This window comes from Geotrypetes seraphini, chromosome 11 (genome assembly GCF_902459505.1).
Source record: "Geotrypetes seraphini chromosome 11, aGeoSer1.1, whole genome shotgun sequence".
NCBI classification, from domain to species: domain Eukaryota; kingdom Metazoa; phylum Chordata; class Amphibia; order Gymnophiona; family Dermophiidae; genus Geotrypetes; species Geotrypetes seraphini.
In genome coordinates, this window is record NC_047094.1 from 54,770,531 (window position 1) to 54,796,592 (window position 26,062).

The 26,062-nt window shown below is 44.7% G+C and overlaps 1 protein-coding gene across 3 annotated transcripts in view; it reads left to right on the forward strand.

Moving 5' to 3' along the window:
* Positions 1-25,420, forward strand: part of ABCA3 (ATP binding cassette subfamily A member 3) — a 211,043-nt gene extending 185,623 nt beyond the window's left edge. For 2 of the 3 annotated variants that reach the window (XM_033914145.1, XM_033914146.1), the window contains exons 28-31: positions 3,104-3,274; positions 5,644-5,834; positions 21,591-21,664; positions 24,266-24,397. In XM_033914145.1, the coding sequence (XP_033770036.1) occupies positions 3,104-3,274; positions 5,644-5,834; positions 21,591-21,664; positions 24,266-24,397 (568 nt within the window). Of the gene's footprint in view, positions 1-3,103; positions 3,275-5,643; positions 5,835-21,590; positions 21,665-24,265 lie in introns of all 3 variants that reach the window. The other variant, XM_033914147.1, reaches the window with a different exon arrangement.
* Positions 25,421-26,062: the final 642 nt, after the last annotated feature.

Below are 26,062 nucleotides of genomic sequence, written 5' to 3' on the forward strand. Positions count from 1 at the left end.
AGGGCAGTACCACCAGTCTAGGGAGAGGGGCGGTCCGCCCCACGTGGACAGGAGAGAGCTGGACGAGGGACCCGCGGAGTTCCAATACATCTCGAGCCGCGAGGCTCGTCTTCTGTTCCTGCCTGCCCTGCAGCTAACATATAGCCGATCGCAAGCGTTCCCCGATGTCAGCGCTGACGTCGGAGGGCGGGCTTAAGCAAAGCCTGCCCTCCGACGTCAGCGCTGACGTCGGAGAATACTTCCGTTCGGCTATTTGTGCGTGGCAGGGCAGGCAGGAAGCAGAAGACAAGCCTCGCGGCTTGAGCTTCGTTTTGCTGAGAAAGTTGCAAAGATGGGCTGGGAGGCAAACACGGAACACAAAAGGGGGGAGGGAGTGCGTTTTGGACACAAGGCATGAACTTGGGAGAGAGGAAGGGAGGGAAAGAGATGCTGAGGTGGGGGAGGGAATGGGTTTTTGGACACAGAAGGCATGGACTTGGGAGAGAGGAAGGGAGGGAAAGAGATGCTGAGGTGGGGGAGGGAATGGGTTTTTGGACACAGAAGGCATGGACTTGGGAGAGAGGAAGGGAGGGAAAGAGATGCTGAGGTGGGGAGGGAATGGGTTTTTGGACACAGAAGGCATGGACTTGGGAGAGAGGAAGAGAGGGAAAGAGATGCTGAGGTGGGGGAGGGAATGCGTTTTTGGACACAGAAGAAATGGACTTGGGAGAGAGGAAGGGAGGGAAAGAGATGCTGAGGTGGGGGAGGGAATGAGTGTTTGGACACAGAAGGCATGGACTTTGGAGAGAGGAAGGGAGGGAAAGAGATGGTTGTGTACACAGGGAATAGAAGAAAGGAGAATTTTTGGTCATAGGGAGGGAGTGAGGTACAGATAGTGGCATACCAGGGTGGGGAGGGGGCGGTCTGCCCCACCCCGGGTTTACGTCCCAAGGGGGTGCACAGCTGGCCACCCTCCAGTGTTGTCCCTAGGCCGGCAAACTGCAGCTCTTTAGCCACTTGAGTGCCACCGCCGCCATCGGGAACAGGCCGGCGCCAAGTTCTCCCTGCTTTTCCCTGTGGGGCCGGCCAACTCTCGCCACTCGCGTCAATTCTGACGTCGGAGAGGACGTTCTGGGCCAGCCAATCGCTGCCTGGCTGGCCTAGAACGTCCTCTCCGACGTTAGAATTGACGACGGGTGGCGAGAGTTGGTCGGCCCCGCGGGAAGAGAAGCAGGGAGAACTCGGTGCCGGCCTGTTCCCGATGGCGGCAGTGGCAGCCTATTCCCCAGTGGCAGTGGCAGCATTATAAAATACTTTCTTTGTGTTTATTTGATTCCTATTCAAGAGAATTACTTTATATATAGTCAATATAGGCATAGAGTTAAATTTTTTAACATTTTCTAATGGTGGTGTGCCTCGTGATTTTTTTCATGAAACAAGTGTGCCTTTGCCCAAAAAAGGTTGAAAAACACTGGACTAAAGCATATTATTAGAGGAAAATGCTGAGATATAATAGGTTTTTTAAACTTTCTTAAATGCCTTTAAGGACTTTTCATTACGAATGTCAGTATGTAATTGATTTAACAAAGTGGGAACCCAAACACTAAAACGGCACCTACCAATTTCTGCCTCACTACAACCTCCAGTGTTGGTAGGTTCTTCCTAGAGGGGATAATGACATACAGGGATTGGAAAGTTTCTTGCAGAGAGATTGATAGGATGAACACAGGTAATTTAATATGGTGAGCGGGAGCTAGGAGTTGAAAGCAACCTCGAAAAAGTGGGCTTTTAGCTTGGAGTTGAATATTGCTAATACTGCTAGAGACAGAGCCTGACAATAATGGCTCAGGCAGTGTGTTCCATGCATATGGCACAGTAAGATAGAGGGACAGAGTCTGGATTTGGCAATGGAGGATAAGGGTATGGATAGGAGGGATTTATCAAGAAAAGTATTACAACCAGAACGAAAGAAGTTATCCTGCCGTTGTATCGGGCGATGGTGTGCCCACATCTGGAGTACTGCGTCCAATATTGGTCACCGTACCTTAAGAAGGATATGATGATACTCGAGAGGGTTCACAAAAGAGTGACACAATTGATAAAAGGTATGGGAAAACCTTTCATATGCTGAAAGATTAGAGATACTGGGGCTCTTATCCCTAGAGGAGCGGAAACTTACAAGATCATGAAGGGCATGGAGAAAGTGGAGAGGGACAGATTCTTCAAACGTTCAAAAACTACATAAACGAGAGAGCATTCGGAAAAATTAAGAGGGGACAGATTCAGAACCAATGCTAGGAAGTTCTTCTTCACCCAAAGGGTGGTGGACACCTGGAATGCGCTTCCAGAGGGTGTGATAGGACAGAGTATGGTTTTGGGGTACAAGAAGGGATTAGATAATTTCCTGAAGGAAAAGGGGATAGTAGGGTATAGATAGAAGATTGCAATACAGGACCTGGACCTGATGGGCTGCCACATGAGCGGACTGCTGAGCATGATGGACCTCTAGCACTGCTTATGTTCTTATGGAGAGATAAGTGAGGAGAGATATTGAGGAGCTGCAGAGTGAATGCACTTGTAGGTCAGTAAGAGGAGTTTGAATTGTATTTGAAAATGAATGGGGAGCCAATGAAGTGACCTGAGGAGAGTTAGTATGTGGAAAACAAAAAACCAACAAAAAAGAAATTTAAAAGAAAAATCAACAAAGGCAAAATAAAAAAAAAAACAAAAGCAGGATAAGGGAGACAGCACAGAAGATGACCTAACTGGCTGCTATCTTGTTGGAAAATTCATTTCTATCTCTATATCTACCTCTGTCTTTATATTTTTATCTTTACTTTTCTTAAATTGTTTCTTCAGGTACTTTAGTTAGATTGTGAGCCTTTGGGACAGTTAGGGAATTTCCAAGTACCTATCTTATTTAATTTTATTTATTGTATCTTTTAATGCATCATTTTTGTAAACCGCTTAGAAACCTCACGGTTATTAGCGGTATATAAGAATTAAATTAAATTAAAAACACACAAATGGGATTGACAGCCATATATTGTATAGTGGTTAGAGTGCTGGTTAGGGATGGGCCTGAGAGAATGTAACTTTACACATTGCCTTGTTCCTTCTACAGTGGTGGCAATAAAAGGAAACTGAGTGCTGGCATTGCTCTGATTGGAGGCCCTCCAGTGATCTTTCTAGATGAGCCTTCTACTGGCATGGACCCAGTGGCGAGACGTCTGCTCTGGGATGCAGTGTCGCGGACACGAGAGTGTGGGAAAGCCATTATCATCACCTCCCACAGGTAAAAGAGCATTGCCACTATTTGCAGTTTAGCATGTGTTCTATTTCTTGCTCCTATATAATAGTTTGCTTGTTGTATGTTTTGTTGCATCCATTTGTAAAAAGTATTATTTACGGGTAATTTAAAAAGATAATTTTAACAGCTGTCCAAATGTATAACTCTGTGTTGGAATTTAGCAAGAATACCAGTCTATTTCCCTACTCTTGTGAACCACATCAGTGGAATCGAATTGTGAACTAGAGAATGACACGGTAACTGTTACCCACAGGTAGCCGCGGGAAAGCCACAGGAATGGGACAAAAAAAGACTGGTAGCCGTGAGTACAGGGACAAGGCCATTCACCGTCCCTTAGAGCACTGAATGATCTTGTCCCCGCAGTAAAGTATCTGCTGCACGTTGCTTCCTTTCCCATCCCTCCCAGTCAGCAGCCTTCCTCGCGATCACAGTCTAGCAGCCCCTTCCCTCCCAATCGCCATGGTCTTGGCATCTCTTCCCCCCCCCCATTCCCCTCACCTTCGCTTGCGTTTTTCTGAGTTTTCTCTCTCTGAGCAGCCCAGACGCCACAGCCTTCTCACAAGTCGTGCGCGACTGCCCCAAAACATTTCCTCTGATGCAAGCCACCCAGGCAGGAACAGGAAGTTGTGCCAGAGAAGTTTTGGGGTAGCTGCACAAGACTTGTGAGAAGTCTTTGGCATCTGAGCCGCTCGGAGAGAGAAAACTTTGATTCTGAAAAGCGCCTGTGAAGATGACAGTAAGGGAGGAGATGGCCTGATGAGGGGAAGAGGTTGAGTGGCGCTGAACGGAAGTGGGGAGAGAGGGGGGAAGAGAGAAAGGAACAGATTCTAAAGAGAAATGGGGAGGAAGAGGGGGGAACAGACGCTGCATGGAAGTGGGGAGGAAGAGGGGAGCAAACACTGAAGGGTAGTGGAGAGGAAAGACAGAGGGGAGCAGATGCTGGATAGAAGGGGGGAGTGAGAGGGGAACAGATGTTGAAGGGAAGTGGAGAGAGAGAGGGGAGCACATACTGGATGGAAGGAGGGGATAAAGAAAAAGGCACATGCTGGATTGGGGGAAGAGAATAGAGTTAGTGAGATACTAGAAGGGGTTAGGGAAAGAGGTGGCAATCTGTAGGTAGACAAAGTGAAAGGGAAATTGAGGAGTGGAAAGTAAGAAAGTAGACAAGCAGTAGAAGACAAATTGAGAAGGAAGAGCAGAAAAGAAAAAGAAGGGAAAGAGAGAGGAGAGAGAGATACCAGAGCATTTGGGGAGGGGGAGGAGACAGATACCAGATCTGAAGGGAGGAAAGGAGATGCTAAAAACCACCTTGGGGAGGGAGGGAGTGATCGAAGGGAAGAAGACAGAGATGCCAGACCATGGGGGGAGTGGAGAGAAGAAGATGGGTGCCAGACTAATGGGGGGAGGGAGAGATGGAAAGGGGAGAGGCAGACAGTTTCTGGTAGAGGCATATAAACAGAGCAGATGCCATATGGAAGAGGTAGAGAGAAAGCAGACAGTGGATGGAAGGAAGAAAATGACGAGAAGATGAGGAAAGCAGAAACCAGACAAAGGTAGAAAAAAAATTATTTCTTTTCTTTTGCTTTAGGATAAAGTAGTATTGTAGCTGAAGATATATTTCTCTAGTTCAGCAGCCAGAACTCTGATGCATAAAATGACAAATGTACAGAATATTGTTTCTTTTTATACTTTATTAAAATAAGTTCAGAATAAAACTATTCAAGTCTTGTACAGATTGGATCAGATGGTTTGCGGGGATGGGGACTGAGCTTGTAGGGACGGGGACTGAGCTTATGGGGACGGGGCGGGGACAGGGACTGAGTTCAGGGGATGAAGGCAAATTTTTTCCCCGTGCCATTCTCTATTGTGAACAAGATATTAAGTGACCTCCATTTAATAGCCTTGTAAAAGATGGCACCTTCAGCAGCACAGGATTCCTTAACATAATACTGAGAGATGGTTTATTGCAAACTCAGGTTGAAGTGTCCTTAACATTATGTAGAGATATTGGTCAATACTGACAAGGGAGGCGTAACCCCTAACACTGTGCCAGAATATTGGGTTTGTGCTGGATTGTGGAATAGTGTACACCAATAAATCACCAATAGAGCTTGGAGGTCTTTCTTGGATATAATAAGGCCTGATGTTTATTATGTTGGTTTGGGGTAAACTGGTTTCAAGCAACAAGTGAAAATCAAACTCTTGATGCTGCCAATTCATCTTAGGACTCCCTAGGCCTGTACAGGGAAGTTTGGCTTGCTCTGTAATGTAAGACTGAGTGACATCAGTTAGCAATCTGTCTTTTACATGCATGTTCTCCTTTTATTTTAAAACTATCCCTTTCACCTTTTCAGCATGGAAGAGTGTGAGGCCTTGTGTACTCGGCTTGCCATCATGGTGAATGGGCAGTTTAAATGCCTGGGCAGCACACAGCACCTCAAGAGCAAGTTTGGAAGTGGTTACACCCTGTTAGTGAAAATCAGTAGTGGTGAGACAGAGGGTGAGTTGCAGGCCTTCAAAGAGTTTGTGGAAAGGACCTTTCCAGGTGAGTAGTCTGTCTCATTTACTTTGTTTTCTGCTAATCTGAATACAGCCTTTCCATGTTTTTTTGAAAGCTGCTCTTTCTTCTATATAAAATCACAGAGCTAGTGAGACTGAAGACAGTTTTCTCAGTGGAAGAAAATGAATAGTGGTAGGATCAAATTTGCAGGGGACATATGAGGGTTGATGCATAAGTCATGGCAACTTTTTTTTTCTCTCTCTCTCAAAAATGCGCCGACACTGGGAATCTAATATATACTATGTGGCTCATAACCAAAAAAGAAAAACGTCCAAAAACCGGCCTAAGTCGGCACTTGGACGAACATTGTCCAAATACATCCAAGTGCCGATAATAAAAACGGGTTTTGGACATATTTCTAAATGACCTAGGCTTTCATAGTTCCGCTGAACGACCAAAGCTAAACGGGGCATTTCAGGAGGAGTGTCGAGGGTGGGAGTTGGGCGGGATGTAGGCCAGCTTAGACTTAGTTGTACAGCATGTATAACTGAAAGTTATACAGCCCAGGATCGACGAAACTTGAACGTTGTGACTTAGACCATGTAAAACATGGTCTAAGTCACAAAAACCCACCTAAAGTCACCAGATAAGCACTGCAAACACATAATACAGAACCCAACACATTACCCCAGTGATCACCGACCCCCCCCCCCCCACCCCCATAAAAATATTAATTACACCTTTAAAATTCAGCCTCCAGACCATCATTACCTGGCAGCCTGGCATAGGAAAGCCTAGTCGTCCAGCACAGAGGCGGCTTAAGCTGTCTTGAGGGTGGGTTAGGGACTCATGGAGAGGGGGACTCATGCCCATAAGCCCCTGTAATCACTGCATTGATACTTAAAAATGTGCACTCTCCTATACACTCCCAAAACCCTTTTTTACTGGCATATAAGTGGCTCATGCAGCCATAAGGGCTATTAGAATGGTAGATAAGTGGATCTAGGGGATTCTGGAGGTGGTTTGGGGGCTCAGCATGACCTATAAGGGAGCTGTAGTGAGATGAAGACATGGCACCCTTTTTGTGAAGTTCACAGCAGTGCCCTGTAAGGTACCCCACTATTTAGGTGCCATGTCTGGGTATTCAGTCCATCATTTTGCAGACCCCTCCCACGTCCAACAGGGCTTGTTCTAGGCATTTTTGACTTGGACGAAAAGTTGGACGAAAATGTGGTATAAAGATAGAAGATTAGCGGCTTGGACTATCAAATCGGCAGGACGTATAATTAGACAATTTTTGAAACAAAAAAATTTTGGATCTAATTTTCGAAAATGTCTCCTATGCAGTTTTTTACTTTGGACAGCTTGCGACTTAGACGTCCCTTTCGATTATGCCCCTCCACATGTTTGAAAATGTGTAATGCACTCCTTAATGTTGCCACCAGATGAAAGATGAGTGCAGCAGTCTCTGGTAGGGCAGAAGCAAAAAAATAACATTTGAAATCATCATTTTATTAAAGCGTGCAGTGCACAACATGAACAACAAATTACAAATGCAAACTGTTTAACTGTTAACATCAAAGTAAACTCCTAGGTTGTGTGTCATCCAGTTCATGAGGGACACACTGTGAATGCACAGTATTAAGTCATTTCTGCAGTACCACTGTAGTGCAGTTTGGGAGGAATGTCCAGAACTGTTGCACAATGCCATAATCCTACATGACAACGCTTTGAAGGATGTTAACATTTAAGCATACTCACTCTCAAGTTGATTGTGTGTTTGGTTTAATGAAACAGCTAACATTTATTACTTGTTTGTTAATAAAATGATTTAAAATGTCATGTTTTTTTTGCTTCTCCCCTACCAGAGATAGCTACACTCATCTCTCATCTGGTGGCAACATTTAAGAAGTACATGTCACACACTTTAAAATGTATATATTAGATTTTCCATGTTGGTGCATTTTCAAGAGAGAAAAAAAATAGTTGCCATGACATGAATCAACCCTCATATAATTAGTCAGTTATTAAATCACATGCAGACTGTAAGGAATTTTTAGGAGGACCTTGGCAAATTAGAAGACTGGGCAACCAGATGGCAGATGAAATTTCATGTGGACAAATGCAAAGTGATACACATTAGGAAGAATAACACAATGTTGGGCTCTACATTAGAGAATAACACAGGGACAATTTGACCCCACCCCATCCCTGCAAGCTCTGTACCCATCCCTGCCCCGTCCCCACGGGCTCTGTCCCCATCCCTGCTCCATCCCCACAGGCTCTGCCCTCATTTGCACAAACTTCGAACACTTATCTACTATAATAAAACCCTAAGCGCGCATGTGCACTCCTACCTGCATGATCTGTGATCTGTATGTCCGTAGCAGGCAGGAGTGCGCATGCGCGAGGCAGTTGGTGATACAGGTAGGGAATGTGTTTTGTTTTGTGTTTTGGCTTGGTTTTTTTTCATGTGCCGGCCCTGATCCCTTTATCGTCTCTAAGTTGAAGTCCAAGGGGGCAATGAAGAAGGCGGGGGAAAAAAGCAGGAGGAGGGCAAGGCCGAAGCCACCACTCCAGAGTTTTCCGTCGGCTCCCTTCCCCCGTGACAGCGAGATCCCGGAAAAGAGCCTCCCCTCCAAACAGGCACAGGAAAAGGGGGGTGAGAAGGGGGGAAGCGAGGAAAGGCTGCCCGATCTCCTTGAATAGCGCGAAGGGGGAGGGAAGCAGGGAAGGAAGGGAGAAGTTAACTCAGCGCCGCCACAGAGTGAGGCTAGGAGAAGGAGCGAATGATCACAGCATGAGGGAGACCGTGCAAAGGGAAATGCAAGGGGGTTGAAAAAGCGAAAGGTAGGACGAGAAGGGGAAAGGGAGGGAGAGGAAGCCTACAATGAAAATTAAAAAAAAAATTTAAACAAAGGCGAACGGAGGCTCTTCTGTAGCTTTGACGGTGATCTCGGTGACGGCTTCAAATTGAGTGGGGGAAAAAAACACACCACCTAACAGAGGGAACAAGGGCAGGCGGAAGAGGAGTCTCTAGCACCGTTAATGTAATGGGCTAAAACACTAGTGATTTTATATTTAAATATTTTTATTAAAGTATAAAAAGGCACAATATTCTATATAGCTGTTTATAAATCCCAAATAGATCCTTCCATTTTGATCTGGTTATGGTACAACCTTCTCAAAGAGTCAGTTACTTATGTTTTTCAACCATCTGGGAAGACAATTGGATTGTCTTTCAGACATGGGTGTAGAAGAGAACCTAAACTGTGTAGTGAATGAACAGGAAAATAAGTGTCTATTAAATATTAGAAATGCTCCTTGATGCCAACAGCGATGGATGAATCTGTTGTAGTAACAGTAAGATGCTTGAGCAGCTGGGCACATGATGGAAGGATGTTGCAAGTGGTAGGAGTCTGATTAGCAGACAAGACTCTTGTTGCCGCATCAAAGGCAAACAAGGCACAAGTGATGTCATTTTACACTAGTTCATTTAAATCCAAAAGTAGCTTCTGCAGTTTTTTTAATCATTGAATTCGGTTGTCTAAAATGTGTTAAGGTTTTATGTATTGATACTTGTCTCAAGTTTTTAGAGAATAACATGGGGACAAAGTTTGTCTCCATTCCATCCCATTCTCATGGATTCTGGCCCCATCCCCGCCCCGTGAGCTCTGTCCCCACTCCATCCCCGCAGGCTCTATCCCAGCCCCATCCCCACAGGTACTGTCACTATCCCAGTCTCCGCCCTGCGGTTAACTGTGGGTACCTGTCCCCGTGCCATTCTCTACTCCACATTAGAAGTTACTACCTAAGAAAAAGATCCATGTGCCATTGTGGACATTACATTGAAATCTGCTCAGAGTAAAGTGGTGGCCAATAGAGCAACTAGAATATTAGGAACTGAATAAATGGTAAAGAATGTCATAATGCCTTTATATTGCTCCATCTTGAGTATTGTGTGCAGTTCTTGCTGCATCTCAAAAAAAGATATACGGAATTATAAAAGCTACAGAAGAAGACAACCAATATTATTAAGAGGCAGGAACTCCTCTCATACAAGGTAAAATCAGTTATCCCAGGACAAGCAGGCAGCATATTCTTGACTGATGGGTGACGGCACCGACGGAGCCCCGGTACGGACAATTTTAGAGTGATTGCACTCTAAGAACTTTTAGAAAGTTCTAGCTAGGCCGCACCGCGCGTGCGCGAGTGCCTTCCCGCCCGACAGAGGCGCGCGGTCCCCAGTTTTCTTAATTCCGCGGAGCTAAGAAGACGCGTGTTTCCAACGGCTGTTGGAAGTTTTTTTCTATTTCACTTGCCTTCCCGCTCGCGCGTATTTTTCTCTTCATATTTTATTTCTTTCCTTCTTTTTTACCTTTTGTGTAAAAAATAAAAAAATAAAAAAATTCTTATTTTTCATATTTTTTATCGAATCTGACCCGGCGGGGCCTGTTGGCACCATCGAAGCCTCGGGCTTCGATTTTGCTACAGCAGTATTTCCCTTCATGCCCCCGTCACCGGGTTTCAAAAAGTGTCAACGGTGTGCACGCCCTATCTCCCTTTCCGACCCACACAAGTGGTGCCTCCAGTGTCTGGGTCCGGACCATAGGGCTGAAACCTGCACCCGCTGTAGTTCTTTACAAAAAAGAACTTTAAAAAATCGACAAATTCAGCAGCGGATCCTTTTCGGTACCGCTATGGAAGTTGCACCGGTATCGACGTCGACGACTTCCTCCAAATCGACTCCGACTACCTCGGCACCGCCAGATCCATCGGCGGTGTCGACTCCTGTAGGTAAGCCGGCTAAGAAGCCTTCCCCTACTGTTCTAGGCCAGCCAGTCGAGCATGCAGTGAGCCAAGTCCTGCAGACTGAGCGCCGGCCCCGTAAACGCTCCGCTCCCATTGAAGTCTCGGCCTCTTCATCGGCATCGACTTCACCCGAGCGTCGAGCGGCACCGAAGGTACCGAGCAAGAAAAAACCGGTACCGGTGCCATCGGGACCAACGTTGGATGAGCGCATTGCCTCTATCCTCCAGGTCCAGCTTCAGCAGCAACTTCAACAGTTGCTCCCGACTCTATTGTCTCCGAACCTTCCAGTGTCGGTACCGACTGAGCCTTCGGTGCCGTCTGTCGAACAGCCTCTGTTATTGGCATCGACTGTTTCGGCACCGCATAAATCTTTGTCCATGCCTGTTCTGTCAGCAGAACCAAAACAGCGTGCTATTCCTACGGGATCGGAACCGGTACCGTTCTCTGAACCCCGTACCGTACTACATTCCCCTGGTACCGTCTCCACTCGGTCTGGTAAATCGGTACGCAAGACTAAACATGCTGATACATCGACTCCACTTTCCCAGGGCCGTTTACAATCGGTACGGGACCCTGATTTGTGGGACGATTCGGATGATCCCCTCGGTACCGAGGAGGATTACACATCTGATGAGGAGGATCCATCGGTGCCGGATACTACTGCTAAGCCAGAGCACTCCTCCTTCACAAAATTTTTAAAGGAGATGTCAGACACCCTGTCTATTCCTTTAGAGTCTGACTCTAAAAAATCCAAGGCATTTTTGGATGCCTTGGATTTTGACCAACCGCCTAAAGAGTTTTTAAAGTTACCCCTCCATGACATCTTGAGGGAAACTTTTTATAAGAATCTTGAAACTCCTTTGACAATCCCAGGAGCCCCAAGAAAACTAGAATCTCTATATAAAGTGATTCCAATCCCTGGATTTGACAAACCCCAACTTCCCCATGAATCCCTGTTGGTAGAGTCAACCCTAAAGAAGACTGCAGGAGCCAGTATGTATGCCTCTGTCCCTCCTGGTAGGGAAGGAAAGGCCATGGACAAATTTGGAAAGCGTCTTTACCAAAATGCCATGCTGGCCAACCGTTCAAGTAATTACGCTTTCCACTTCTCGTTTTACCTGAAGCACCTCATTCAACAGGTGACCTCTTTTCAAAAGTATATTCCGGACCGTAAACTTCCTGCTTTTCAGCAATGTACCTCTAGTCTTCTGCAACTCAGGAAGTTTATGGTCCGTTCTATTTATGATACTTTTGAACTGACATCTCGTGCTACTGCTATCTCTGTAGCAATGAGAAGGTTGGCATGGCTGCGGGCCTCAGAATTGGACGTAAACCATCAGGACCGGCTGGCCAATGCGCCTTGCCTAGGGGATGAGCTGTTTGGGGAGTCCATGGATACCACCACACAAAAGCTCTCCGCCCATGAAACTAGGTGGGACACCTTGTTGAAAAACAAGAAGAAACCTCCTCCTCCTCGTTCATTCAGGCAACAATCTTCATATCAAAGGAGGTTTTCTGCTCGGCCGGCCCAGCCTCATCCTCCTCAACCTCGCAGACAGCGTCAGCAGCAGCAACAGGCTCGTCAACAACAGCAGCCTACTGTCAAACCGGCTACTCAACATAAGTCGACACAGCCCTTTTGACTCCTTTCTCCAGAACATTGCCAGTCTTCCTCCCTCATGTCCTCTGCCTCAGCCCATAGGAGGTCGACTACAAGTTTTTCTATCTCGCTGGGAAGCAATCACCTCCGACCAGTGGGTACTTGCTATAATCGCCCACGGCTACTCTCTAAACTTTCAGACTCCTCCACCATTAAGTCTGCCAAAAGAGTCTGCTTCCAACAAGGCTCAGTCCCTCCTCCTCGCTCAGGAGGTTCAATCCCTCCTTCTTCTCAATGCCATCGAACCAGTTCCTCTGGACCAGCAAGGCCTAGGATTTTACTCCCGGTACTTTCTTGTACCCAAAAAGACCGGAGATCTCAGACCAATATTAGATCTCAGGGAGCTCAACAAATGTCTGGTCAAGGAGAAGTTCAAGATGTTATCTCTTGCCACCCTATATCCTCTTCTCTCTCAGGAAGACTGGCTATGTTCCCTCGATCTCAAGGAGGCGTATACTCACGTTCCAATTCATCTGATGTCTAGACAATATCTTCGCTTTCTTGTCAACCAACATCATTACCAATACAAGGTGCTACCCTTCGGCCTAGCCTCCTCACCCAGGGTATTCACCAAATGTCTGATTGTGGTCGCAGCTTATCTCCGCTCCCACAACTTTCAAGTCTTCCCTTACCTGGACGACTGGCTCATCAAGGCTCCTTCTCCTCAGTCCGTTCACAAAGCCACGGATCAGACCATTTACTTCCTTCGACTGTTGGGGTTCGAAATCAATCTACCCAAGTCGCACCTCATTCCAACTCAGCGACTTCAATTCATTGGAGCCATTCTGGATACTGTTCAGATGAGGGCTTTTCTTCCTCCAAACCGCCTTCACACCATCCTTCATCTCTGTCAGCAGGTGTTCCAACAACCTTCCATCTCTGCGAATCACATGATGGTGCTCTTGGGACACATGGCCTCCACAGTACATGTCACTCCCTTCGCACGTCTCCACCTGCGTACTCCTCAATGGACCCTAGCGACTCAGTGGTCACAAGCGACGGATCCTTGTTCACAACACATATCTGTGACCTCGTCTCTTCGACAGTCGCTTCTTTGGTGGTTGAAATCATCAAATCTATCCAGAGGTCTACTGTTCCATCTACCTCCTCATCAACTGGTCATTACCACGGATTCCTCCCCCTATGCATGGGGAGCTCACTTGAACGAGTTCCAAACTCAGGAATTTTGGACCACACAGGAAAAGAAACACCACATCAATTTCCTGGAACTCAGGGCGATGTTTTACGCCCTCAAAGCTTTCCAACATCTCCTGTTTCCTCAGGTTCTTCTCATTTGCACAGACAACCAAGTTGCAATGTACTATATCAACAAACAGGGAGGGACGGGATCCCATCCCTTATGTCAGGAAGCTCTAAGGATTTGGACCTGGGCGACTGCTCGTCACTTATTCCTGAAGGCAGTCTACATCCAAGGGGAACAGAATTGCTTAGCAGACAATCTCAGCAGAATTCTTCAACCTCACGAATGGACTCTCGACTCCTCGACTCTCCAGTCCATTTTCTCCCAATGGGGCACACCTCAAGTGGATCTTTTTGCAGCTCCCCACAACCATCAACTGCCCCTGTTTTGCTCCAGACTTTACTCTCCTCACCGTCTGGAACCCGATGCATTTCTCCTGGATTGGACCAATCTCTTCCTTTATGCATTCCCTCCTCTTCCGCTCATGCTGCGCACCTTATTCAAGCTCAAGAGGGAACAAGCCACCATGATTCTCATAGCTCCACGGTGGCCCAGACAGCATTGGTTTTCCCTTCTACTTCAACTCAATTCCAGGAAACCCATACCTCTTCCTCTGTTTCCTTCACTGCTTACACAGAATCAGCAAACACTACTTCATCCCAACTTACAGTCTCTGCACCTGACAGCTTGGTATCTCTCGGGCTGACTCCAGCTCATGCTCTCCTGTCTCAGCCTGTCCGTTCTATTATTGATGCCTCCAGGAAGCCGTCTACTCTTCAATGTTACCAACAAAAGTGGTCTCGCTTTTCTTCCTGGTGCCTGTTACATCACCATAATCCCATATCTACAGCAGTGGGACTGGTGTTGGACTATTTATTGTCCTTATCTGACTCTGGTCTTAAATCCTCTTCGATAAGGGTCCACCTTAGTGCTATTGCAGCTTTTCATGAGCCGATTCATGGAAAACCCCTCTCAGCTCATCCCTTAGTTTCAAGGTTCATGAAGGGCCTTTTCAATGTGAAGCCACCTCTTAAGGCTCCTCCTGTTGTATGGGATCTTAATGTGGTTCTTTCTGCGTTAATGAAGCCTCCTTTCGAGCCTTTGGCCACAACGCATTTTAAATTTCTAACTTGGAAAGTGGTTTTTCTTATAGCTCTCACTTCTGCCAGGAGGGTCAGTGAGCTCCATGCACTAGTGGCTGATCCACCTTTCACTGTTTTTCACCATGATAAGGTCGTTCTCCGTACACATCCAAAATTCCTTCCTAAGGTTGTGTCTGAGTTTCATCTTAACCAATCCATCGTTCTACCTGTTTTTTTCCCAAAGCCTCATTCTAATCCAGGTGAACAGGCTTTGCATACCTTGGATTGTAAACGTGCTCTGGCTTACTATCTTGATCGCACCAAACCTCACAGATCATCTCCTCAACTGTTTTTGTCCTTTGATCCTAACAAGTTGAGTCATCCTGTATCTAAACGCACCCTGTCTAATTGGCTTGCCGCTTGCGTTTCCTTCTGTTATGCTCAGTCGGGCCTGACACTGGAAGGTTCTGTCACAGGCCACAAGATTAGAGCTATGGCAGCATCTGTAGCTTTCCTCCGTTCCACTCCTATTGAGGAAATCTGCAAGGCTGCTACTTGGTCCTCAGTTCATACTTTTACATCTCACTATTGTCTGGATGCATTCTCCAGACGGGATGGACACTTCGGCCAATCTGTTTTACAAAATTTGTTTTCCTAATGGCCAACCTTCCCTCCATCCCTCTTTTTGTTAGCTTGGAGGTCACCCATCAGTCAAGAATATGCTGCCTGCTTGTCCTGGGATAAAGCACAGTTACTTACCGTAACAGGTGTTATCCAGGGACAGCAGGCAGATATTCTTGCGTCCCACCCACCTCCCCGGGTTGGCTTCTTAGCTGGCTTATCCTAACTGGGGACCGCGCGCCTCTGTCGGGCGGGAAGGCACTCGCGCACGCGCGGTGCGGCCTAGCTAGAACTTTCTAAAAGTTCTTAGAGTGCAATCACTCTAAAATTGTCCGTACCGGGGCTCCGTCGGTGCCGTCACCCATCAGTCAAGAATATCTGCCTGCTGTCCCTGGATAACACCTGTTACGGTAAGTAACTGTGCTTTCTGGTTCTTCAGCTTGAGATGTGGAATACGTAAATACATATAGTTTGTTTACCCTTTCAAACAGGATTTAGTTTGCAGACAAAATGGAAGTGGAACTGTCAAGCTAGAGGAAGCGGTAGGCCAGGGGGCAAGTACAGCAGGAGAAGAGGAGCTGGAGTAAGGAGTAGAGCAGTTCTCTGCTATGCCTCAGGCTCCTATCCTATATTTCTCCTTCCTTGAAAACTGCCAGCAACACGACACCTTTGCTGCTATGGCTGTTTCAAAATGTACAAAGATTAGGTGGACACTCCATGGAGTGTTATAGCTCTACTTTTAAAGTCAGCATTGGAAATGGCATCAAAGTCTGATCCTGCATCAACATCGAAGTCTGCGCCAGGACTGTCGACCCTTATGGTACAAAGACTTGAATCTTTCACTGGGCGGCGCCATGCATCAAGGGGATTTTCACCCTCTCCATGGAAAATAATTTCCTGACAGTTTTTCCTAAGTCTACCACCCTGTAACTTTAATTCTTATTCTCTAGTTTTACCTAGAAACATAGAAAGATGACGGCAGAAAAGGGCCAAGGCCCATCAAGTCTGCCCACTCTATAGACCCTCCCCTTGAGATTAGCCAATGTTTTGCCCTGACCCACGTAGTGATCCCACATGGGCGTCCCATTTATTCTTAAAATCTGGCACGCTGCTATTTTTGCTTCCCCTGAAAAGATTTATTTCTATATTAATACCCTTCAAGTATTTAAATGTCTATATCAAGTTTCAAGTTTATTAAAATTTGTTAACCCGCTTATATTTCTAAGAAGCATACATAGGTAAATAATATAAAATACATCATCTCTCCCCTGTCTCTCTTTTCTACGTGGAGGGGCATAATCAAAAGAAACGTCTAAGTCCGTTTTGGCCTAAGTCGCAAGTCGCCCAAAGTCAGATACAGAAAAAGGTCCATTTTTGAAAAATGCGTCCAGCCGTCTGATCGCCCAGACCGCTAAGTCATCCATCTTTATACCCTATTTTCGACCAAAAATTCATCCAACTCAACGCCTAGAAAAAGATCTTTTGGGCATGGGAAGGGCCAGAAAAGTGATGGACTGGACACCCAGACATGGCACCATAGTAGTAGGGTTTCTTACAGGGCACTGCTGTGAACTTCACAGAAAGGGTCCCACATACACATCTCACTACAGCTCCCTTATAGGTCATGGTGAGCCCCCCAAAATACCCCCAGAATCTACTAGACCATCTATCTACCAACCCAATAGCCCATATAGCTGCAGGAGCCACTTATATGGCAGTACAAAAAGGTTTTGTGGGGTGGACATTTTTCACCATGAATGCAGTGATTAGAGTGGCTTATGGGCCTGGATCTTCCTCTCCATGGTTCACTAACCCACCCCCAAGACCAACTCTGTGCAGCTCTACTAGGCTTTCCTATGCCAGGCTGCCATGTGCTGATGTTCTGGAGGCAGATATGTAAAGTTGTTGTTATGATTTTTATGGGGGAGGGGGAGCAGTAATAACTGGGGCAGTGTGTAGGGGTCTGTACTTTGTGTCTGCAGTGCTTATCTGGTCACTTTGGATACCTTTAGTGGACTTAGACCTGGTTTTAAATGGCCTAAGTCGCAATGTCAAGTTCCATCTTGGCAGTGCTGTAAAACTTTTGGTTATACATGCAGTACGACTAAGTCTAGGACTGCCCACATCAAGCCCTAATTCCCGCCCTCGACACTCCTGCTGACACGCCCCTTTTAGCTCTGGTCGTTCAGCAGCACTGTGAAGGCCTAGGTTGTTTTTAAATACGTCTAAAACCTGGTTCAATTATCGGCACTTGGACAACTTGTCTTTTAGATCGTCCAAGTGCCGATTTAGGCTAGTTTTTAGATGTTTTTCTGTTTCGATTATGAGCCCCATACTGTTTTAAAAATGGGCAAAATTGGACCAGGAATTCCAGAGAAATAAGCCCTCCCCCACCCCCTTGTCAAAAAAATGGCACAAATATACAAAATAGGTATATCCACACATGTACGCACATACAGAGGAGTTGGAAAAAATTCCATGAGTCATGCTTTCCTCACTGGCATATAATTCTTTAAATTTCCATTGAGTTGGAAAGAATAATAAAAATGAAGATAGAATTGTTCTCTGGTAAATGGGTGTTGCTTTGAAAATGTCTCAACTTCAGAATATTTTTTTAATAAGTTCCTTATTTACTCTTTTGTTGGAGGCACTTAATGTACTGAAAAGAAATACTAAATTATTTTAATTTTTCATGTTTACTTTTATTGAATGGGGGATTTTCCTATCTTTTATTTGTCACAATCTCTCTTGTCATTTTGCATGCAGATCACTCTCACTGTCTCCTGCAGTTTGCTTTCATATCTTAGCTCTATTTTGTCAACTGTGCTGGGATTGCCTGAGAATTCCTTTGTTTTATTTTTAAGTTTTGTTTTTTTTTAATTGACATTATCCAATAGCAATGTCCAATACAAAAAGAAAACCAAACAGTATATATCATCATCATGGGACATGACCTTGAACAAATTACAAACAGCTTGACGAACCTCCCCTTCTCTGTGTGCCCAACCACCACCACCACCATGTAATTCTGACATCAATATCAATATCATATTGTGCAAGGGTGCTCTCGGTCTTTGTGGTTCTTTTTTACTTACATCAGCAGTTCCCAAACCTGACTTAGGAGAACCCAAGCCAGTTAGGTTTTGAGGATATCCACAATGAATATTTCTCGTGCAACAGGACTGGCCGTCTTGACCAGCGGGTTTTAACCCCTACTAGTCGTGAGGATTGTAGAGAGCCCACAGTTTGTTTTCATGCTCCACCTCCCATCACTCTGGGATGAGCTCCTCCCCCTCAGTCTTACTCTGTACAAGCGAGGAGTAGGGAGCGTGTCTGTGCTCCTCGAGTTGAATCTTCATTTTTTGGAGGGGGGTTTATTATCTGATCAGAGGCTTTCAGTGTGGCAGAGGATCCCGGTCACCCCGGGGCATCTCTGGCTGTAAGAGGATAACGGACTCTCAGGGTTGAGATCTGTAACCCTCAGGCACATTCCTTACTTTGATTCCTGTGTAGCCAGTCTGCATCAGTACTCCTCAGAGCTCAGGGTCCATAATCTTGGGAACAATCTCAGGTTGTCTACAGTGGACTTGAGTGGCTCATCCCAGGTTCTGTCTGCAGTGGGCTTGAGCGCAGACTGAGTGGATCTCATGGCAGTTTATCCAGGATTGGAGCCGACTACGTTCCTCCCTACATGACATCATGTGGCTCCGGTGGGGGTCTGAAGGTTCAGTCCCACTCGGGGACTGGATGACAGTCTGAAGAAACATTCCTGTTTGTGATTTCTTCTGTAGTCCTGTTCCCGGCCTTTCATCTATGAACACAGTACAGAAGTGTTTACTAAACTCTCCCACTTTTTTCTTATCAGCTACAACATATTAACTTCTCTTTGGCCTTGAGCCTCACAACACTGCTTTTGCATTTTCTCCTGTCACTAACATACCTAAAATATATATCTTGCCCACCATTTTACTATATTGACTATTTTTCCTTCCATCTGCATCTTTGGTTTCCTGTTTACTTTACCAGCTTCTCTAAATATTGCCACCTGTCTTCCTCCTTCTTTGATCTTTTGATGTGTATGAAGGCTAACATCTTTTTCTGTACCTGCTACTGCTTTTGAACACCAAACAGCCTTCTTTTCCTCTTATTTTAAGGTTTGACCTTAAAATAGTTGCTTTTTAGCCTGCCTCAAAAGTTCCCATACAGCTTACAACTTCTTGAGATATCCTCCATCTTGGCAAAGTTAGTTCTCTTTGAAGTCTAGAACATTTGCTTTTGAATAAACTTAATACTGAACCACAGCATCTAGTGATCACTAGATGCCAGATGATCACCCACTATAGCAGCAAAAATACTCTTCCCATTCGTAAACACTAAGTCCAATATGGCCTTATCCCACCTGGATTCCATTACCAACTGCTGGAATAGTTCTTCCTGTAGAAAATTCAGGATCTCCTTACTTCTAGGTGACCAACAACGAGGATACCCCAATCAGCTGTATTGTGAATATCTTCAATCAAATGTCGCTCCATTTCTTCCATTCCCTCTTTCCAGATTGACCCACAGTGCCTCTTCTTACTCTGTAAAACCTGCAGTTCTGTTGCTTTAATGTTGAATGTTAAAGATAATGTACTCTACCTATCTTTCTTTCTATTCTGTCCTTCCTGACCAGTCCAAATCAATAAATAGTATAATTACTCAAAAACCCTAAAAAAAGGCCAACAGTAGAACAAAAGGAAACTCATCTTGCTCACCCTTAGAGACGAAGACTTTATATCTCAAGTGTCCAAAGCCAGTAACCAGAGCATGTCATAGTTGCTGAGCTTATAACTAGGCTATCATTGATAATTGTCTTATTTTCTCTGTGAGCTATTATTTAGATTGCAAAATCATTCAAACATTGACTAATGCTGTTTGCTGTATAATAGTTAGCTCGGGTTAAATATTGTGCCCGGCTTTCATCCCGACGGAAGATCTCCGTTTCGCTCTAATCCAAATGCCAAGAGCTTCTTCAGGACAGCATTAAGTATTTATACCACGGATCTTATCCTCGTGTTTTTGTATTTTGAGAATCGCTATATCCCAGTCATGGTTGTCTGTGAAGCATGTCTCCATGACCACCACTAAATCCAGGTCAGCCTGTTTAACACAGCCTCTAGATCCAGAACCTTATTTCCTGTACAATAGGCATCGGTATATACAGCTTTCCAGAGGTTGCCCTTTGAGGGCTTTTACATAGTAACATAGTAAATGACAGCAGATAAAGACCTGAACAGTCCATCCAGTATACCCAATAGTCGTAAACCCCTTATAAATTCATGATTAAAGTATCTTTTTTTTTTTTATATATCTGGGACATAGTCCGTAGAAGTCCACCTGGTCCTGTCCTTAGTTTCCAACTACAAGAGTTGCCGTCAAAGTTCACTCCAGCCAATCCAAACCATCTTGTCATTTGTGGGATACAGACTGTATAAAAGTCTACTTTGCACTGTCCTAATTTTCCAAATTGCCAGTTTGCCATCAAAGCCCCCCCCCCAAGCCCATCCTAAACCAAATTGCCATATACAGTACAGGACACAGACCGTGCAAGTCTGCCCAGTACCAGCCTTAGTCCTTCATGTTAAACCATTCAATTTTAATTCATGCATTAAGTTCTTCTTTTGCTTCTTATTTATTTTTTGATTCTCTCCAAGTGATTGACTTTGCATCTCCACCATTGTTTCTCTGATGTGGCCACTATGAATGTAAGAGTGAGCTAAAATTAGCTGAGAGATTCAGGTGGAATTGTCCTTGTATTCACTAGCAAGAGTTGGAGGTCATGCTCCGAGTTTGCAAAAGAATTTGCTGTGAGAACCCTGGATCTATGCACTGAGCTTGGAATGTTCTCGGCCCTTTTCTGATTATATTTAAGGGCTGTATGAGCTCCACACTCCACACTCGGAGATGACTAAAACTTGCTTACTTTACGGTCCTCTGACAGTGTGCAGAAAAGAAGCACTTGACAAACCCTGTTAATTATATAAAATTAGCTGTCAAAGCCAACCTGAAATGGAGGGTTAGACTCGGCATTTCCCCATGTTCTTCTTCTCTTTCCAAGCTGCTATCTACCACACAATCCAGGCCCACTAATTTTGACATACAGGATAAAAGGAAGTTATGTCCTCGAGTGATGAATTTCTATTTATAGTAGCCAGCAGAATGCTCTTAACATGCCACCCTCCTACACATGTACACAGGGTGACAAATGGAGAAACCTCAACCATAACAAATGAATTGCCTTTTGAATATAAAGGGATATCCTAGGCTTTTTGTATTCTGATAAATGAAGAATTCTTTCCAGGCTTCTGCACTGTGCAGAAGTTCTAGCTATTGGCTGTCACCAGGCTCCCATTATTCAATCATTAAACCTTTGCTTTCTCTTTCAGGCAGCATACTGAAACACGAACACCAGGGAATGGTCCATTATCACTTGACCAACAAGTACCTCAGCTGGGCACAGGTAAATCTAGAATATTTGCACAGGTTATCATGGGTAAGCACAAGTAATTAAAGCTATGATTACTAGGCAAGAAAGTCAGTGATATGCTTGACAGCCATTGGTGTTCTCCTCCAGTTATAGATAATAGGCATGTTGGACATATACTATATGAGGAATAGAAAAGGCAGCTTGGTGTAAATATGATGAGGTGCCTCTAACAGGCAGGATAGTTGGATTTTCTATTACCAAATAGTTCTTGAATAAAATATCACCTGGGTTTGGCAAAATAATCTTGGCCATAGGAAAATGTAGTTGACTATAGAATATGCTGCAATAAATAGTGCACAGGGACAGGGAGAAATACTTGATTACCTGAATGTAAACCACTTAACACAAGAATAGCCATACTGAGACAGACCAATGGACCATCTAGCCCAGTATCCTGTTACCACAGTGGCCAATCTAGGTCACAAGTACCTGTCAAAAATCCAAATAGTCAAGCAGTGGCTTCCCCCATGTCTCTCTCAATAGCAGATTATGGACTTTTCCTCCAGGAATTTTGCCAAACCTTTTTTAAACCCATCTATATTAACTGTTGTTACCACATCTTTCAAGTCCATCCTATGCCCCCCTCATTCCAGAACTTTCTAATGAATGAGGCCCACCTCCTGTACATTTATACCCTGGAGGTATGTAAATATCAATCATATTTCTAGTGCAATGTATCTAGTAGTTCTGAATTGTAGGGTTATGCATCTGAACCCACAACTTCTCCTCCTTCCAAGGGAGCTGCTCTTGCCTCCTCAGTTTCTTTCTGCAAGCAAGTTGCTCAGAAGTGGTTCTGCTCTGCAGTCCTAATTTATTTTTTCAGTTAGAATACACGTTTATGTGGATATCTTTTGTTTCATGAGTAAATCAAGGAAAATTTTTGTTGTTTACCTGCAATTACATCACTTTCTTTTCCAGAAATTAAAAAAAAAAGATTTGACATCAATATGTGAACATTTCTTAAGAAAGAACTGAATATTTCATGGGGTATCCTAATTTTTTCACATGACTGTATTTTTTAAAGTCTCTGCAGTCATTCCGATGTTGACAAAATCAGCTTCAGTATCTACTGATTAGGAACTAAGAATGTAGCTAATTTATTTTAAAGATAGCTTGATTATATCCAAGTTTTTCTAGAGACTGGACAAAAGACAAATGTGATTTTATCCTTAGCATTTTAAGGGCCCGATTCACAACGCTCCAACACTATAGTAAAAATTACTGTGGTGGAAGCGAGTTTTCTCCAACAAATGACGCTCAGCATGAATAAAATGCAAATGACGTGCATGCTATTCATGCAAAACAGCAATAGTAAAAGGAGGAGAAACTGCCTGACACTTGATCAGAAGAGCAATCGCTAGCATAGCTCCTCCTCCTTAAAAAAAAAAGCCACCATTCTCATTTCCTCTCATCTGATTCGCGGCTTCCCCTGCCTGCTCCAGAGCCATGATCAGCTGATTGGGCTCTGCTGGCAGGGGAAGCTGCAAATCAGCTGATGGGAAAACACACACACACCCCTACACCTCTCCAAAAATCATCCTGGCTGGTCTGGGCCAAGCCCCCCTCCAAGAGCCCCGCCCCCCCCCTCCAGCTCAAGGAGCTGACCCTCCCACCTGGCTGGTTGTACTGCCCCTGACACTCCAGCCCCCCTCTATCTCCACCCACGTACCTTATTTGGAAGACCAGCAGGAGGGATGCCTTAGGCCTCTCCCAGTGTATCCCAGGATACTCTGGGAAGGGGAACCTGCTATTTTGAAGAGGCGGACTTGCCGGCAAAAGAGAGTAGGCATACCTCCTGCTTGTCTTCCAAATAAAGTATTGGAGCTGGGGTTAGAGAGGGATTAGGATATCGGGGGCCATATAGCCAGCCAGGTGGGAGGGAGGAGGAGGAATGAACTGGGGGGAGTAGTTCTTTGAAGGGGGCCAGGTGGTACTAGGGATTTCTTTTTGGAGTGCTGGTGGGAAGCGGCGGGGGCACCCCATCAGCTGACTTGTGATTTCCTCTGCTAGCGGGAGTCATGATTAGCTGATTGGAGCTTCCCCTGCTGGCTGCTGCTTTGGAGTTGGCAGGGGAAGCTGCGAATCAGCTGGGAGGGAAGGAGAATGGCAGCGGGTGTGTTTTGTGAGGAATTTTTTTTTTTTAAGGGGCGCAGCTGTTGTGCATGTGATGTAAGCATACACAATACCAGCAGCTCTAGAGCTGCTAGAAATTAGCAACCCTAAAAGGGAGCAGGGGGGCATTCCCTTTTGAGCTAATTTAAATATTAATGAGCTCCTAGTAGTGCATTTGTATAGGGTTCTAGGTGCCTGCTACTATAGTTGGTAGCAGCGACGGAGAACCCTTTTCAGCATCGGCAGGAGAGTTTCCTTGCAAGTAAAACTGGTTAAAACCAATCTTACTTGCAAGGAAACCTTTTGTGGTTCAGGACATAGTAACATAGTAGATGACGGCAGATAAAGACCCGAATGGTCCGAGGACCTAAGTCTAAGTTTTGTTGCATCCTTTCATCTTAGCAGAATTATACATAGCTATGTGCTATGGGTTTGTGACTTGTTTTATTTGTCTAACTGAAGGTGTTCGGGACACTGGAGAAAGCCAAAGACAAATTCCAAATAGAGGATTACTCCATCAGCCAGATCTCACTGGAACAAGTCTTCATGAGTTTTGCACATTTACAGCATTACACTGAGGAGAAAAGGAAATGAACACCTCGCCCAAAACAACCCATAGACAGAGAAAAAGAAACAGAGACAGTAATTTATATATCAATATACGAACATGTGTCTTAATGTAGAAATGTAGGGAATAATTCTTTGACAAAGAAGGAAAATAAACCTTCTAGCCACTGGGATAGTGGTGTGGGGAGGGTAGAAGAGAGCATGCATTTATAAGCATGCAACTGTCTGTCCATTCAACAAAGAGAAGAACAACTTAAGTGCTCCAACCCTGATGCCTTTATGTGGAATCTCTGTTTTCTGTCTCACTAAGGAAGAGGACATGAATGCAACAGATAATGCAGGCGGCTCAAACATCTGCAAGATCTTCTAGGGCCAGTTCTTACACTGCCAGGAAATCTATGGATCCAGGCATGCTGTAAGTTTGGAAGAACTGTGGGGACCAGAGATCCGGTGGCTGCATATACCAAGTGTAATATCAGTTTTAGGCCTCTCACAAAAATATGATGATTCGTCAAGTCAAGCAGCTTTGTGTGTATAGAGGAGGGGAGGGAAGCCTATTAGATAGATTTGATCTGTGAAAATTACCATTCACTTTTTGATAATGTGCCCTCACTCCTTCCCTATGATTTTGTCATCTTCTATATTCAAGTGTGGGGGAGCCTTGGGGTCCTAATGAGAAGTTGCAATTCAGTTTTATTAGGAGGTAAAGAGCTGGTAAAGCTGTACATTATAGGGTAGTCAAATATTTTTGTTTTTAGCTAGGGAACATTTCTGCTGCATTGTGTGTGTGGTTTTCCCCTGCCATATCGGACATGGTAGATTCTGGAGACTTGAATACAACCAAGCTTTTAAAAGCTCTTTTGCCTTTTCTAGGATTAGATAGAGGATACTAAGAAGATTGACCGTGGCATAGGAGCACATGCAGTGGTCTCATTTAATGCACAATATGTCCTTTAGCTATGAAGTATAAGTAGAGATGGAAAAAAAATGTTATTTTAGCTGTAAGAGTATTTTACAAACGTTTAAGGGATAAAATTCAAGAATTACAAATTCTTGTCTATCGTTAATTTATCTGATAATAAGCAATCTGAATTAATTGACGCAGATGGGACACATGAGTCTTCTGCTGAGTGAAAGCAGCTTCCTAAGCTGGCATTTGGGATCTTTGATGTTTTTGAATTGATTGCTCAGTAATCTGAGGCTACACTTCAGCAGCGTGCTCATACACCCAGTTTTATCTTTCTTCCGTTTGCTGTAAGGAACTTCTTTCTTCTATTCGTTAGTCATCAGTTTTAAACATATCTTAACATTTTCCTTTCAGATTATATTTTTCAAATATTATGTAGAGAATGATAACTCCTTTCTTGGTGCTGTTCTTTTCCTCAGACTTGCCCTAGCTACTGCAACTGGTTTTTCCCCGCAGAGTCTGTTTCATCATATCAGACCACTTTTTCATGACAAGAGATCAGCAAAAGGAACTAATATATGTCTATACCAAAGATGTCCTTTTGCTGCATGCTCTTCCTTTGGTTCACTTCTGAGATGTGTTCTTAAACCCTTCAGGGGTTTCAGCGCCTGTATCTTGTTGCCTCGCCCTCTGTTCCCACACTGCCCTAGAGGCAAGCTGTCATTTCTTATCAAGCTCTTTGCAAAGATGCCCTGAGGAATTCCATTTCAAATCTTCAGATCTCA